The sequence below is a fragment of the Chlamydotis macqueenii genome, chromosome 9, assembly GCF_036417535.1.
Source record: "Chlamydotis macqueenii isolate bChlMac1 chromosome 9, bChlMac1.mat, whole genome shotgun sequence".
In the NCBI taxonomy this organism is placed as follows: domain Eukaryota; kingdom Metazoa; phylum Chordata; class Aves; order Otidiformes; family Otididae; genus Chlamydotis; species Chlamydotis macqueenii.
In genome coordinates this window covers 5,705,512-5,719,219 of record NC_141564.1, presented here as the reverse complement: position 1 = coordinate 5,719,219, position 13,708 = coordinate 5,705,512, and the positions used below count along the sequence as shown (strand labels likewise).

The window sequence follows — 13,708 nt, the reverse complement described above, 5'->3', positions numbered from 1 at the left end:
TTGGCTTGGCTCGAAGCCTGTTCGTAAGTGCAGGAAGGCCAGCTGCACGCTTGCTGCTGTGCTTTGGGAGCTTGAGGCAGGAATGGCACTGCGGCTCAGCTGATGCTGCTCAGCAAACTGAGGTGTGCAAAGAGCCGGGTTGTGCCTGCCCCAGGGATGGGCATGAGGAAGGAAGGGAGTTTCTTTGGTCTTTACTAAAAGAACAATACTTCTTTTCTGCCCAGGGATGCCACAGACTTTGTAGGTAGCACATTAACAAGAGCTCTTAAATTGCTGAAGACAATTGGCAAAGGACCCACCTTTAAAGCTGTAGCCTGCAGGAGAGGGTATGGACTCTGGTGGGTGGGTCAAAGGGTCCAGGAGAGAAGAGGAAATCAACAGTGGCGTGTGCTGGTGAGAGAATGGAGGGGGACAGTAAAATACCGAATAGGCCAAGAGTTTTTGGATGGAAGATCTGGTGTGGCGTTGCAGCACAGAGTACGAGCACCACCTCGCCCAGGAAGAGGGAGAGGAGGCTGTGGGCACAGGGAGCCAGTGACCCTAAGCTGCTCAATAACTACTTTAAGGTATTTTTCTGTAATAACCAAAACCAAATCAATTTGGGAACGGTACCCAGTTGTTAGTTTGCTGTCCAGTCTCTAGCATATGTACATTAGTGTTGGGTATCTTGTACATCTGTGTGCATAGGGAAAGATCAATAGATTGATATGGGCAGAGGGGGAGAAATTTGGGATCTTCAGATCTGAGGATAGGTTTGTAGGTCCACAAGCTTGGTAGCTGTTCTGAAGACAGACACTCTTTAACATTGCCTTGCTTATTTTCTTAGACCGTCGTTGGTTCATCAGTACTGCTTCCTTTAATGGCGTGTTTTCTGCAGTCTTATGCAAGAGGTCAATTTGCCTTGGGAAAGCACTCACACCTTGCAAAAACAGGGGCTGGAGAGTGTGTGAGGGGAGTGCCAATGTCATTCTGCAGGACACAACTCCTTCTGCAGAGCAGACCGAGGACCAGAGTACCTCCTTCCTCCCAGCCTTTGTTTACAGTTCTCCTTGGCTGGCTTCTCGCTGTCATGGAGAGCACTCTGCTTTGGCTGTGTTTGCTGTTGTTGGCACTAACGAGTCTGCAGGGAGGAAGGGAAAGGAGATAGCTCACCAGTGGAATGGTGCAAGGTTGTCATGGGAAAGGGGAGCATGTTTAGATTGCAAGGCATTGATTGCGGTAGCTGGAGGGAAGGAACTCGTTTTGATACGGTTGATAAACATACCAGGAGGAAGATGTTGGATAAAGAACAAATTAACTAGGAAATCAATAAATCAGTCAACTAGTTAGGATCAAAAAGCTGGGCAAGACAAATTAGTCATGTAGCAATTTAAATTAATTTAATTAGTTGCTATTAAACAGAACAAATAGGCACTAAAGGTGTCTGGGGAGCCAGATTCTTCCAGCAAATGGGTTAAGTGACCGATGGATAACTAGTAGTGCCGAGAACCAGCTCGGTGGTGTGGGGAAGGAACCGGCAAACACCACGTAGGTGTGGAGGTGCTCCCCTCTCATTTCTTATCCCTTTGCTTTTGTGCCTGTCGCAACTCTCTAGGCCTCTGTGTGCCTCTGCCAGCTCATACGGCTTTGAATCATGGAATCAAATCATAGAGTCAATCACCTTCCCTGAGCTTTGCTTTTGCTGATGGTCAGTCTTTCTTGAATCCTCCTTTCACATGTTTCACATCAGAAAAGTTCCTGGAAGATTTCTAGGCTTTAAATAGAAACAATGGAAATGAAAAGAAAGGGCCCATGTTCCTTGCCCTGTTCCCATCCCGTTGCGGTGCTCCATCCTGTGGTACCTGGCAAAGGGGATGGCTGGTGCCAGCTGCCGTGCCCTCGCCTTGCCTCTGGTGTCCATGGAGCTGAGGCAGAAGTTCACACTTGCAGCGTTGCACGCTCCAGCTAGATATTTTAGCTGCTGTAAGGAAATGAAACCGGGTGGTACGCGTGGTCAGGGTCAAAGCCTGATCCTGCAGAGTTAAGAACAGATGTGAGGAAGCAGTTTTCGCTTTTGGAATAATTCACATCTGGGCTGGCCAGAGCATCCTTGTGCTCTGGCTATGGGGACAGCTAGGAAGGCAGCCTGCTGCTGGGGGCAGCCTGGATACTCAAGGATAAATTGGCTGGCTCTTAATTAGATCCATGGAGAAAATCAGGACAAATGGGAGCTGTTTTTAATGATGATGCTTTTCAGCAGATGTTTACAAACTGCGTCTGTACGGGTTATGCCTTTGCGTGGGGAGGACAGGAGATCAGTCCCTGTCTCCTTTGATTCTGACTGTTTGCTTTTTGCTGCAGACCTGGGTTGCCCTCGAGCTGTGGCGGTTGTGTCTGGACTGTAGAGGGACATAGCTCTCTTTGAGCCACCTGAGTTTGTTCATTTGGGAACGTGTGGAGCAGTCTCTCCACTGGTACTGCCTCTGTCCCATCTGCTTTGCTGCCGTGGTGCTTTCCTTCTCATTGCTATTCTCGCAAGATTCAAAACTCCCCTGAGTTGCATCACCCTGATCTGGAGAGGCAAGGTGCGGCTTGGTGCCAGGGTCAGGCTATTTTTTGGTCCAAGTGAAGGTTCCTGATAAAGCCAACAGTGTGTTTGCATTAGGCTCTTCCTGGGGACTGGTAGCACCAACTGATGTTCCCACCCCTTTCTGGTACTTGTAGCAATGGTATCCATCATGCAAGCTGGGTCACTCTACAGGTCCTTCCAATAGGAAAAACCTTGTCAGGTGTAATGACGATTTTTCCTGTGACTCTCCACTAAATCCTGTGCTGCTAGATAGGACTGGAGTGAGTGTTGGAAGGGCATCACTGGGAGTTGTGTCCTTGCCTGCATGCAGTGGGGTGGCTATGGCTGTACTCAGGTGTGTTTTGCTGCCTGCTAATTCTGACAGCATGTTGTATGTTATTGTATTTGTTGTTGTTATTCAAGCTTGTAACTGTTGAGGAGCGGCAGTTCCTGAGGGAAGCGCTGTATAACACTGGAATCTTAATTGTCTGGGATCCAGCACCATATCATGCAGAAATTCATGAGGTAAGACTGAGTTTTATGTAAATAAAATCAGATTTATATGCTTTGAAATGCATCCATTGACCTATCTCCTCCTAATGTGGACAATCACTCGTTTTAAAACCATTCTTGGTTACCTCTTCAATATCATGGATCTATCCATATGTACTTCTGAGTACGCATGCGTGTGTGCTCCTGGGGAAATGCTTGCCTGTTTCCGATCCCTATGAAGGGGCTCAGGCCAAGTGTCTTGGGTCACCACCTTTGCTTTCCCATGGGCCGATGCCACAGGGAGGAGGTCACTACTGGCTGTAGCAGGTGTCATCTCGTCAGAGGACGGTCTCCTCTTTCTGACAGTTGCTGCAGGGTTTGCTGATGGTTGATGCTTGCATATTTCAAGTACCAGTCAGACATGAGACATACCTGATGCATTATGAATGGATTGGGAAACCCTCTGAAGATCTCAGCAAATGTCTCCTCTTCGTGTCAGCTAGACTTTCACTTGTGGGTATTGCAGTCCTCTAGCATTCACTTTTCATTTTGAATACAAAAGGGCATTATTTGATAAGCGATGAGCTTTGGCGGCTCAGGGTAAAGCAGGTAGGAGTGAATAGCTCATTCTTTACTTCTATTTTAAGCTCTGTCTGTAACCGAGAGGCCTTTGCGTTCCTTTCTCTGGACTGCTTTTCCTATTTTATCACTGATATTTATTCTTGTGTCTAGTCCAGGAGACACGAGAGTGTATATACAGCATGTTTAAGAGTGGATAAAAGCAGGATGAGATATTTATAGCATAGGAAAAAATTCTCAAAGTGACTTTAAGACAACATAAACCCTTCCTAAGTGTTTTTACTGAAAGGGGAAGTTTTAGGATGCAAATCAGCTCAGCCTGATTTAGAGGGCTGTGCTCAGGACACTTGCCTGTGGAACAGGATGCTTTGTACTCCAGCATGCAGCCCACGAGAGGGGTCAGGATTTGTAACATTTAAGGCAGACTCCTCAACATCATCTGCTATTGAGGGCTACAGAATGAAATTCTGCAATATGGCTGATCTCACTCAATGGTCCTTCACTGCCAAAGAGAGAAGATGTGGGTTTTTTCCTGCTCTGATCACTGACTTAAGTTGCCACAGTGACCCAAAGGCAGATGAGGTGGTGGGGGACAGAGGATGAGTGTCTGTAGGTACAGCAGGACCTTTTCCCCCTGGCAACAGCAGATTCACTCATCCTCATTTTGTATTGGTTATGGGAAAGAGTGGGCTAGAAATAGAGTCTGACTTCTTGTTTCTGTTTTCCAGTGGTACAGAAAACCAGACTACAACTTTTTTGAAAGCTATAAGTTGTATCGTAGTACGCATCCAGAGCAGCCCTTCTATATCCTGAATCCAAAAATGCAGTGGCAACTCTGGGATATTCTGCAGGAGAATTCCCCGGAGCATATTCAGCCTAATCCACCGTCGTCAGGAATGCTTGGTAAGATTAATGCCCTCTAAACTTCTTGTTTAGTTTGCAGGGACTCTCCAGGATGCCTTTTTTCCAAGACAACTTCAGATTTATGGTGCTTGTCAGAGTTGCTTTTACAGTGTTTGTCTTATGCCAAAATTTAAGCTTTCTGTCTTTAAAGCAGCAGCTCAGTTGTGTTAAAGCAAGCAGTTTGCAGCACCCCTCTGAAACAGCAGTTACAAACATGGCCTGGTTCCACGTGGAAACAGAAGAGCAGATCGCAACATCGAGACGTTCTGTAGGATTTCTAGCTTCTAGTGCCAGAGCAGTTCCCACGGGGTGTGAGAGAAAGGATACATCTCCTGTGGGCTCAGATCTTGTCAGGCAAATAAATCTGGTTCCTGCAGATGAAACAGGCAGTGCTTGCCTGTTTATGCTTTCCATATATAAATATGGGGAAAAAAAAAAGATATATATGAGAAGACTTACCGGGGGGCTAGGGATGGACAGACTGAATAGTTGGCCTGAAAAGTTCAGTAGTGTTCCCCCTTATTCAGCATGCTAACGTTTTGTTTGTCAGCATGCTAAATCCAGCTTCTTGGCAAATGGACTCATTTACATTCTGCTGCTGCAAAGCTTTTCCTTCTTATTGGAGAGGAGATCTCATGATCAGCTGAATAAAAAGGAGTGAACTTCTCAGGAAGTTCACATGTATTTGAAATTGCAGTGTAGACATATGGTCTGCTTTGCCATGTGGATGTCCAACTGCTGTGCTTCAGCCCCTCCTCTGCTCCCCTCTCTGCTCCCATTGCTGCTGGGGCACTGCCACCCTTCTACTTCTGTGTAAACAGAGTCACTTCTTCTTTTTGCCAGTCAAATGTCTAGTTTTCTTCCACAGCCTTGCTCTTACCCAGTGCTTCTTCCACCATTGCTGGGATATGTCCAGAACGACTGTGTAACAGCATAGTCAGTGACCTCAGCAGCAAAATTGTTGTTAACTGGAGTTAGGGGAGGCAGGCACTGGGCTACGGCAGACAGCAGATTCCTCTGTGGCTTAACTTTAGGCCACCTTACCTGCTTTGTAAAGCAAGTCACCTCACCAGGCTCAGGGGCACAGATGCATTCCAGTTTGCAGGTCTGGGTTTCATGGAAGGCCTCAGCGTGACTGAAAATTGTGGTTTGAAAAGGTGACTGAAAGCATGTTTAAAATGCACCTTAGTTAAGCAAGCGGTTTCACAGATGGGTTTTTCTAACATCTTGTGAACTGTGGTCCTCTCATCGTCCGTGGTCCCTGATTTCTCAGATACTGCATGAATTTGGTTCTCTTTCCCTTGTATAGTCTTGCTATTTCTTGTGCTTGAAAGAAAAGTAGCCAGTAACTATGACTTACTTCTGATCTGGCCAGAACGTTGCCCAGCACTGATGTGAATGTCCTCGAGTGGCTCGTGTGCCTGTCAGAAGGCACAGGAGGGCAGCACTGCTCTGCTGCGGGGCAGCTGGGGCAGCCTGGAGAGCAGAGGCTGCTGGTTCTCCGTCAGCCACCTCCAGGCACCGGTGGCTTTCATATCCCCTGCGTTCACCAGGGGCAGGTGGGGAAAAGGTGAAGGTCTCATCGCTGCTTACCCAGCAGGTTTGAGGTGGGCTGTTTGGATCAGCTGATTGTTGTGCACAGTTGGCAGACACCCAGGTTTCCACGAAGGTCGCCGAGAATGGTAGCATTCTCTTAAAAATTGGCCTTTTGGCATGGCTGTCGCTGTGAGCAACCTGCTGTGATCGACTCAATCATAGGCTTTGCAAGAGAGGGCTTCAGAAAACAGCCCTATCTGGCCAGACTTCTTCTCTGAATGTTCAGAAAGGAAACTCTTACCCGTGGAGCTGGATGCTCCTTGCTGACCACCTGTCTTGCCGGAGTGTTTAATGGGTTCTCTGGTGTGACATGGGGATCTTTGCTTTCTTTCCCTCCCTAGGCATCGTGATCATGATGACGCTCTGCGACGAAGTGCACGTGTACGAATTTCTCCCTTCCAAACGGCAGACGGACATTTGCCATTATTACCAGAAGTTTCACGACCGTGCCTGTACCATGGGAGCTTACCACCCCCTCCTGTTTGAGAAAAACTTGGTGAAGCATATAAACCAGGGCACAGATGAGGACATCTATACTCATGGGAAAGTTACTTTGCCCGGCTTCCGAAACATGCATTGCTAGAGGATCAGTTTTTAGTGTATTTAGGAATTTTTCTTGATTGTCAAAGCACTTTTTAAATCAGGGTTGTCAGATTTGTTAGGTCTAAGCACTGGTGTGTTTTGACAGCTCTTCCATGTTGCAACACTTGCTCTTAGGACTTTGTTGCCTAACTTCTCCCAGCTGAAAGGAGATAATAAATTGCGGTACGTCCACGTGGTATCTGCATGAGCCACTGCAATAAATTTACTCGTGGTGGAGCCAGGCTCGTGCAGCAGGTGGATATCTCTGCCTTCATCTCAACTGATGACTGTATGGGAGATGCAGGAAATGCCTTCTAAGCAGAGTCAGGCTCAAGTCAGGCTCAAATGCTGAGTACAGCTTGGTTTGCTGCAAAGGGGTTGTGACAGCTGAAAACCTGATCCACTGAGAAACAAGAAAAATGATATAAAACTTGCTCCCATAGTCCTAGGAGCTCTTTGGAGCAGGGCTGATTCATGGAAACACTGTTGAAGCTGTGTACTGATAAGCTAAACTCTTAGTCCAAAATATCTGATTTTATAAACAGTTTGTAAAATAACCATTCCTTTCAAATGGTAAGACTTCTGAAACTGTTCAGGTGGCATTTTTGGCACAGGAAGAGGGAGGCGAGTCACAATTCAGTGATTCTTGCAAGACTTTTTAATCTTTTAACTTCTTTTTTTAATTGCTTAAAATAAATTTTAGTGAACGTTTACTTCTGCGGTACAGTGCTGTGCTTGGTACAGAAGAAGCCTTATTTCAAAACCATTTTGGGAAAGATGCTCCAAGGCACAAATGGGAGAACTCACTGCAAGTCGGTACCTCTTCCCAGCTCTCAGCTGGCCTACCTTTGCAGTTATTGGCAAATGACATGCTGGCTCGTCTCTGGTGACAGCAGTGCCATGTAGCTGCTGGCCAGATGAGTTCCAGTTCTCTGCAAGCTAACCGAGGTGGTCTCTCAGTTGCTGTGTGCTTTCTGAGTAAGTGGGGAGTGGATGCGTTGCCCCCATGCTTCGTGGGCGGTGGGGAGGGAGAGTGAGCTCTGCTTCTCATGCTGGAACACAGGCAGAATTGAGGAGAGCGGTGCGGTAGAAATAGTAGCTCTGCAATCTCTGTATGTCAGTGAGAACACCTTCCCTGTCTTCTTCTGTACGGATGTGTTTCATGATGTCTTTTTCTTCTCCTGTTTTGAATAAATCCTGTGAAGTCATTTGCCCATTCTTGCCTTGGTGAAATCAGTGTAAATGTCGTTGTTCCGTGGTCCTGGGGCCTTGTACCAGCCTTGCAGCAGCGCGGGCAGAGCTGGGGGGGAGCTGCTCACCCACTCATTGCAGTAAGCCCGTGGCTTTTGCCCCATCTTGGGGAGAGGGCCGCTGCCGAGATGTTCCTCCGGCTCTGAGGCTGGCTTCCTGCACACCCCTCTGTTGGGATGGATTGCATCTGTCAGTGTTTACAAACTGTAGGTCATGTCATGTATGTAGGTAAAAAAAGTCAGGTCCTTACATTACTGCTCAGGAGCAGGACAGGAATACTATGAAGCCCATGAGCAGTTGTGTCTTGTTAAGCATTTGTTTTCTCTGTTAGGGAAGGGCAGGGCTTCTGGAGGAGAAGCTAGCATGAGCTGTTTGGGAGAGCCATAGCAAACCTCTCTCCATCTCCACTCTTAGCCTGTAACCATCCTACCTCTGGCCCTACGTCTTCCACAGTGATTTGCCTCCTTAGTATGTGTTTAGTTGGGATTTGAATAGCTTCTGCCTTTTCTCCTAGGCAGAGAGAGAAGTTAGTTCTCACAATGCTGTTTTTCCCCTTATCCCCTGCTGCGGTGACTGGACCAGCTCTCCACAATCTGGAGCAAATATCAGCCTTTGATAAGACTTGTGATGATCAAATGTTATGATTTATTTGGGCAAGGCAATAGAAACCGATCCATGATGTTAAGATAGGAGGAAGTGAAAGGTTTTTCTGCACATGGTAAATACACCCATCTTACGGAAGGGTCTAGTCTTAGGTGTATTAATGTGCAACATGGAGCAAAGGTTGTTCTTCATCTGGCTCTCTAGCTGGAAACCGTTTCTTCCTCTTTGCCTGTAGGTGTACTGGAGAGTCAGGGACGCGGGTGCGGAGGGGTCGTCTGGTAAGCCTGGAGCCCAGAGGAGGTAAGTGCAGCTGCCAGGGGCTCATGGTTGGATGAGGAAGTATTTGTACAATGTAAGAACAATGACAGTATGTTACTGGCAAAGGAACACTGGACTTCATTGTCTTTGAAGGAGAGCTTTCATTGTCTGGGCTGACAAAACAGCCTGTGGGGTTTTTTTTGTTTTGCTTTTACTAGAGAAAAAAAAAAGGGAAAAAAGTCCCAGAAATTCAAACTATATGCACCTGAGTCAACACACCCTTCCTCACTTCCCCGAGAAGAATAGAGTGGTTGAATGGGAACTAGATCTGACAAGACACCAGTATATCAACAGTGATGGTTAAAAATTATATGCTGGCAGTCCCTGGAGGGAAATACAAGACACCTTGGCCAAATATTCCTTTTGTTTTCTGTGTGCGCACCCAACTAAAGGTGCGGGTATGAGCAAGATGGCTTATTCTTTGTTGTGTGCCATGAAGTCTGACGCTCTTACCCAGCACCGTGGATGTTTGTTTTCACTTGTGAATTGTACCCCTGGCAGGGAAACATGTTCACTTGCTCTGGGTGATGATACAAGGCACAGTGCAGAAGCATCAGGCTTCATTTTAGAGCAGATAATTTGTGTGCATGGCCATATATATCTTAGATCCTAGCAAACACTCCAGAAACAGTGTGGCATGGAGATGGAAGTGCCTTGGTGCATTTACAGGGGATATGAAAGTGGGAAAGAGCTTGTGGGGGTGTGGGCATAGACTGGTGTCCTGAGAAGGGAGCTCCCTGCAGTCGCTATATTCAGCATGGCATCACCTGAGCTGACTGGGAAATGCTGGGAGCAAGCTGTGACCCAGCCAGCTTCGTACCACAGACCAGGACTCCTTTTTGAAGGCAGGACTTGCAGGGACGAGGATGTGCTGTTTTCTAGCTTGTTTTTAAAATGCAGATGAAGGGGAACTCGTAAGTGGCCCTCTCTGCTCGGTTCCTGTAAGCAAATAATAGCTTGTTGTCTTTTTGGATTCAATGAGCTGCTTAGCAGCCTTGTCTTGTGAAAGGTACGGAAAATTGAGTCAGCGTGCAAGACTCTGATCATCCCAGTAACACAATGGAGGGAGATTTGGTGTCTTCTGGAGATGGCAACGCACAGCTTATGTCGCCCACAACTTGTCTGCCGTTCTGGAGTTGGGTACGGAGCACTTCTTTCAGAAGATCATGTTGTTAGAGGGTTGCAAACACAGCAGCATCATGCTATCTCCTTTGAAAAAGGAAGGAGCCCTCATAGTGGCCAGCTTTCACACTTTATCTTTCATCCAAGTCAGGTGAAATGCCTTCCCTCTGCAGGTAAGTGACCCCTTATCATAGAATCATAGAATGGTTAGGGTTGGAAGGTCATCCATTCCAACCCCCCTGCCAGGAGCAGGGACATCTCCAACCAGATCAGGTTGCTCAGAGCCCCGTCCAACCTGGCCTGGAATGTTTCCAGGGATGGGGCATCCACCACTCTCTGGGCAACCTCTGCCAGTGTTCCAACACCCTCATTGTAAAAATTTTTTTCCTAATATATCCTTGCTTATCCTCCAGGTTGTCAGCTCTACGTTCAGGTGGGGTCTCAGGCCATAGACAACCACTTTTAGGGGAAGAGCTCTGAAACTCCCACGTTTGTTGTTCGTTCACCTGTTTGCTTTTCTGAGTGTGTGTGCTGGCAGGGAAGCGTGTGTCCGGCGGGAGGACAAGCACATCTACCCATGGCTGGTAGAGGGTGAGGTGACTCAATGGGATGTTTGTGTCTCCGTGTCACCTTGCAACTGCAAATGTGACAAAGGGACAATTTCTTATCAATTGCGTGTTTTGACAGCCAGGTCAGACTTAGAGCTTCTCCTACCCTTGCACTCTGCCATTAATTTGTGTTAAATGTACTATGAAGAAAACTAATTTGGGGAGAAAATTTAAGCAAGGAGTATTTGGAAGGAAAAAAAAACAACAAAACTTTGTTCAAGGTATACTTTGGGAAGGTATATGCGTATTTGTAAATGGAAGGTGAACAGGGAAAAACCGACCTCAGAAATGGTTTGGAAAAGTGTGCGTCTGATGCAATTTGTTCCAAATAAGTCTGAAAGCCAGCGAAGGGGAGGTGCGGAGGGAGTCAACTGGAAGTGGTTTAGTTTAGTGTAAGTAACTTCTGGCAGAAACTGGATCTCTTTAAACAGGAACAGATACTTCCCAAAGAGCAGTGAACTTGGCTTGCTCTCCGTGCCGGCTCTGAGTGTGCTGCTGGTTTTGAAGGTCAGTGTGCATTGAAAGCTGTAGTTCTGGGAACAAAACCAACTTGAAATGTCTTTATTTCCATTCATGCAAATATCTTGCAGTGCTTTTCCTGCCTGGCCCTGGAGTCCTTTGCAAAACCAGGAACGAGGCACTTGCATGAGCCAGCGCGGGTTTAAACTTGTGACAGACCCCTTTGCGATGGATGCCGATGGCATCTTGCATCAGAAAAAGTTGCAGGTTTAGCGTGCGGATGTGTGGTTTGCAGTTTACAGGATTTCTAAAACCCCATGTAGGTTGTGAAGGCCCAAGGGTAGAAAGTAGTTTGCTGCAACACACCAACTTTCAAAATCCCCATCTGGGACGATCACTCTGTAGACAGAGCAGAAGTTCTCTGTGTCCTCTCTGAGAAGAGGGATTTGGGAGGATTCATGAAGTCGTGGCTATCAGCACGTGAAAGAGAAGACGACACTTCTCAGTGGTGTGAAGAGGTGTGCTGATACTGGCAGTCCTCCTCTCCCTGCGTGCTCCCGCTGGCTACCGTGGCTGTGCTGGCCATGCGGCATCGGGGTGAACCCAGGGATGAGATTCAACCCCTTCAGCACAGGGGACACAAAAATGGTCAGGACTGGTATTACTCCTTCCACCTGTCCCATCGTGTTGGTGCAGGAGAACCTCAGAAGGAGGGCCCTTGTAATAGGGTGATTAAATCAGCCAAGGTTTTGCTAGTCCTGTTCCAGAAAAGCTTTCTGGTGTGTGTTATCACCCATGCCAAGCCTTAGGAATTCACACAGCCCTCAGCGGGCACTCATCTTGTACCACTCTGGTGATGCTGAAGTGCTCTAGGCCACTTCAGGTATAAATCTAAGCTCTCCCCATCTGAAATGTGGAATATCTGAGTCCTTCTCTAAAACTAAGAGACTGAAAAGAAATGCAGGGCCCTGGATGCTGAAAATGATGTTAGCATTTGTGGCATTTATTTCAATTCACAAAAGAAAATAAAATCACTAATGCGTGGAAAATAGGTTATATTTCATTAAGACCCAGTTTCAGGTACATCCAGCAGCATAAAAATAGGAAAACTGAATTACATACTAGATGTGTGGTTTGTATATTACAAAATCAGTGTTATTTACGGTGTCTGAAGTGTTACACAAACACTAATCTTAACAAGTGCATGGAGGAGGACCTTACTTAGCTTTTTCCTGCTTGGCTGAGCATTCCACACTTACTCAGAAAGGCTGAATAGCTGCATTACCACTTAAACAGAGCCACATCTTTAACTGGGATAAATCAATGAAGATTCAAGGAAGCTGTATATCATTTTTGCAAACTGAGGATCTGTTTCCCTTCTCAGTTGCTTGTTTTTTCCTCAGGTATCTTCACGGACATTATCCTATTTGATTCCCTCTTAGTTTAACAAAGATATATTAAAGGCACACGTTTTTTTAAGAGAAAATGAGGGGGCATTTGCACTTGAATTTAGGAAGAAGGCTGGGAAAGCAGTTAAAGCTCGATCTTCTGTGTCTAGGACAAGACTACAGAGCAATTTGTTGTTAGGGAAATGGAGTTTTCTAGGTAATTTAGAAGGTGCTGTCTTGTCCCAGCTGCCAGTTCGAGGCTGTTTGTATGGGCTGTGTGAATTGAAGCTGAAGAACTTCGGGGAAGTGCTGCAGAAATCTTTATTTGTTAGGACTGAGATGCTCGAAGCAGTTTTAACAAGAAGCAACTTAATCTTGTTAAAGTAGGATTCTTGTGGCAGATAATTTGAGCCTCACCAGGCTCATTGCGACTGATAGTTTAGAGAAACTCTTTTGTTATTTTTAATGATTGAGTAAGAGTTCTAATTTGCATAAATAAGATATATGGTCTCTTATCTGTATTTTTCCTACTCAAATTCTAGGCGTTGTTTGAATGGGAAGACCGATGAATGACTTGGACAACACAATAGCGATCCGGCACTTTTGCTTTTGAATGGCGTGAGGTAACGCTGCAGATAAGTCATGTGTCTTGGCAGCAGGTCTGAGCTCTGTGTGTTCAGCTGGTCTCCAGCTGTGCAGGTCCACAATGGCTCCAGAGATGCTGGGCGTGTGGAGTGCTTTTTCTGCCCTCTGATTGCAAGACTTTCACAGTCTTGCTCAATGAGCTTTGAAGCTTGACCTCTCTTTGGGAGAGCTTGAGCTGTCTTTGAGCTCACCTCATGTGTGAGGTGAGCCGTTGCCTCTGAGCTTCCATATAGAGTTGTGTCCAGGTCTGAGCGGTCCCTGTGACCTGGGGATAGACGCAGTGCCTCTTGGTCTGAACCATTTTGGTTCTGCCACCAAGTGGAAGTGACACAGGTGTAGCTGGGAGGGGCTGCTTTGCGTGTCATGATCTGACTGCATGTACTGGTGAGGGATGCCAACGAAAAGCCACAAAAGGGTTATGTATTCATAAACGAAGCCTACACAGACATTGTTGGACTGACTTCTCATTGACCCTGCCCAAGTTCTGCTAGGACACTGGTGTTGGGTGGGGTTGGCTGGGTGGGTGCTCTGTGCAACCCGTATTACAACAATGCCAACCTCTGGATTTCTGTTCTCATAGATATGAAACTGAAAAACTTTCCCTCTGTGGCAGA

At 46.6% G+C, this 13,708-nt stretch overlaps 1 protein-coding gene across 7 annotated transcripts in view; it reads left to right on the top strand.

Annotated features, from left to right (window-relative positions):
- ST6GAL1 (ST6 beta-galactoside alpha-2,6-sialyltransferase 1) overlaps positions 1-7,908 on the top strand; it is a 60,150-nt gene extending 52,242 nt beyond the window's left edge. For all 7 annotated transcript variants that reach the window (XM_086754936.1, XM_086754937.1, XM_086754940.1 and 4 more), the window contains 3 exons: positions 2,972-3,073; positions 4,348-4,522; positions 6,460-7,908. In XM_086754936.1, coding sequence (XP_086611062.1) covers positions 2,972-3,073; positions 4,348-4,522; positions 6,460-6,701 — 519 coding nt within the window. In that variant the 3' untranslated portion in view covers positions 6,702-7,908. The remainder of the gene's footprint in view (positions 1-2,971; positions 3,074-4,347; positions 4,523-6,459) is intronic.
- Positions 7,909-13,708: the final 5,800 nt, after the last annotated feature.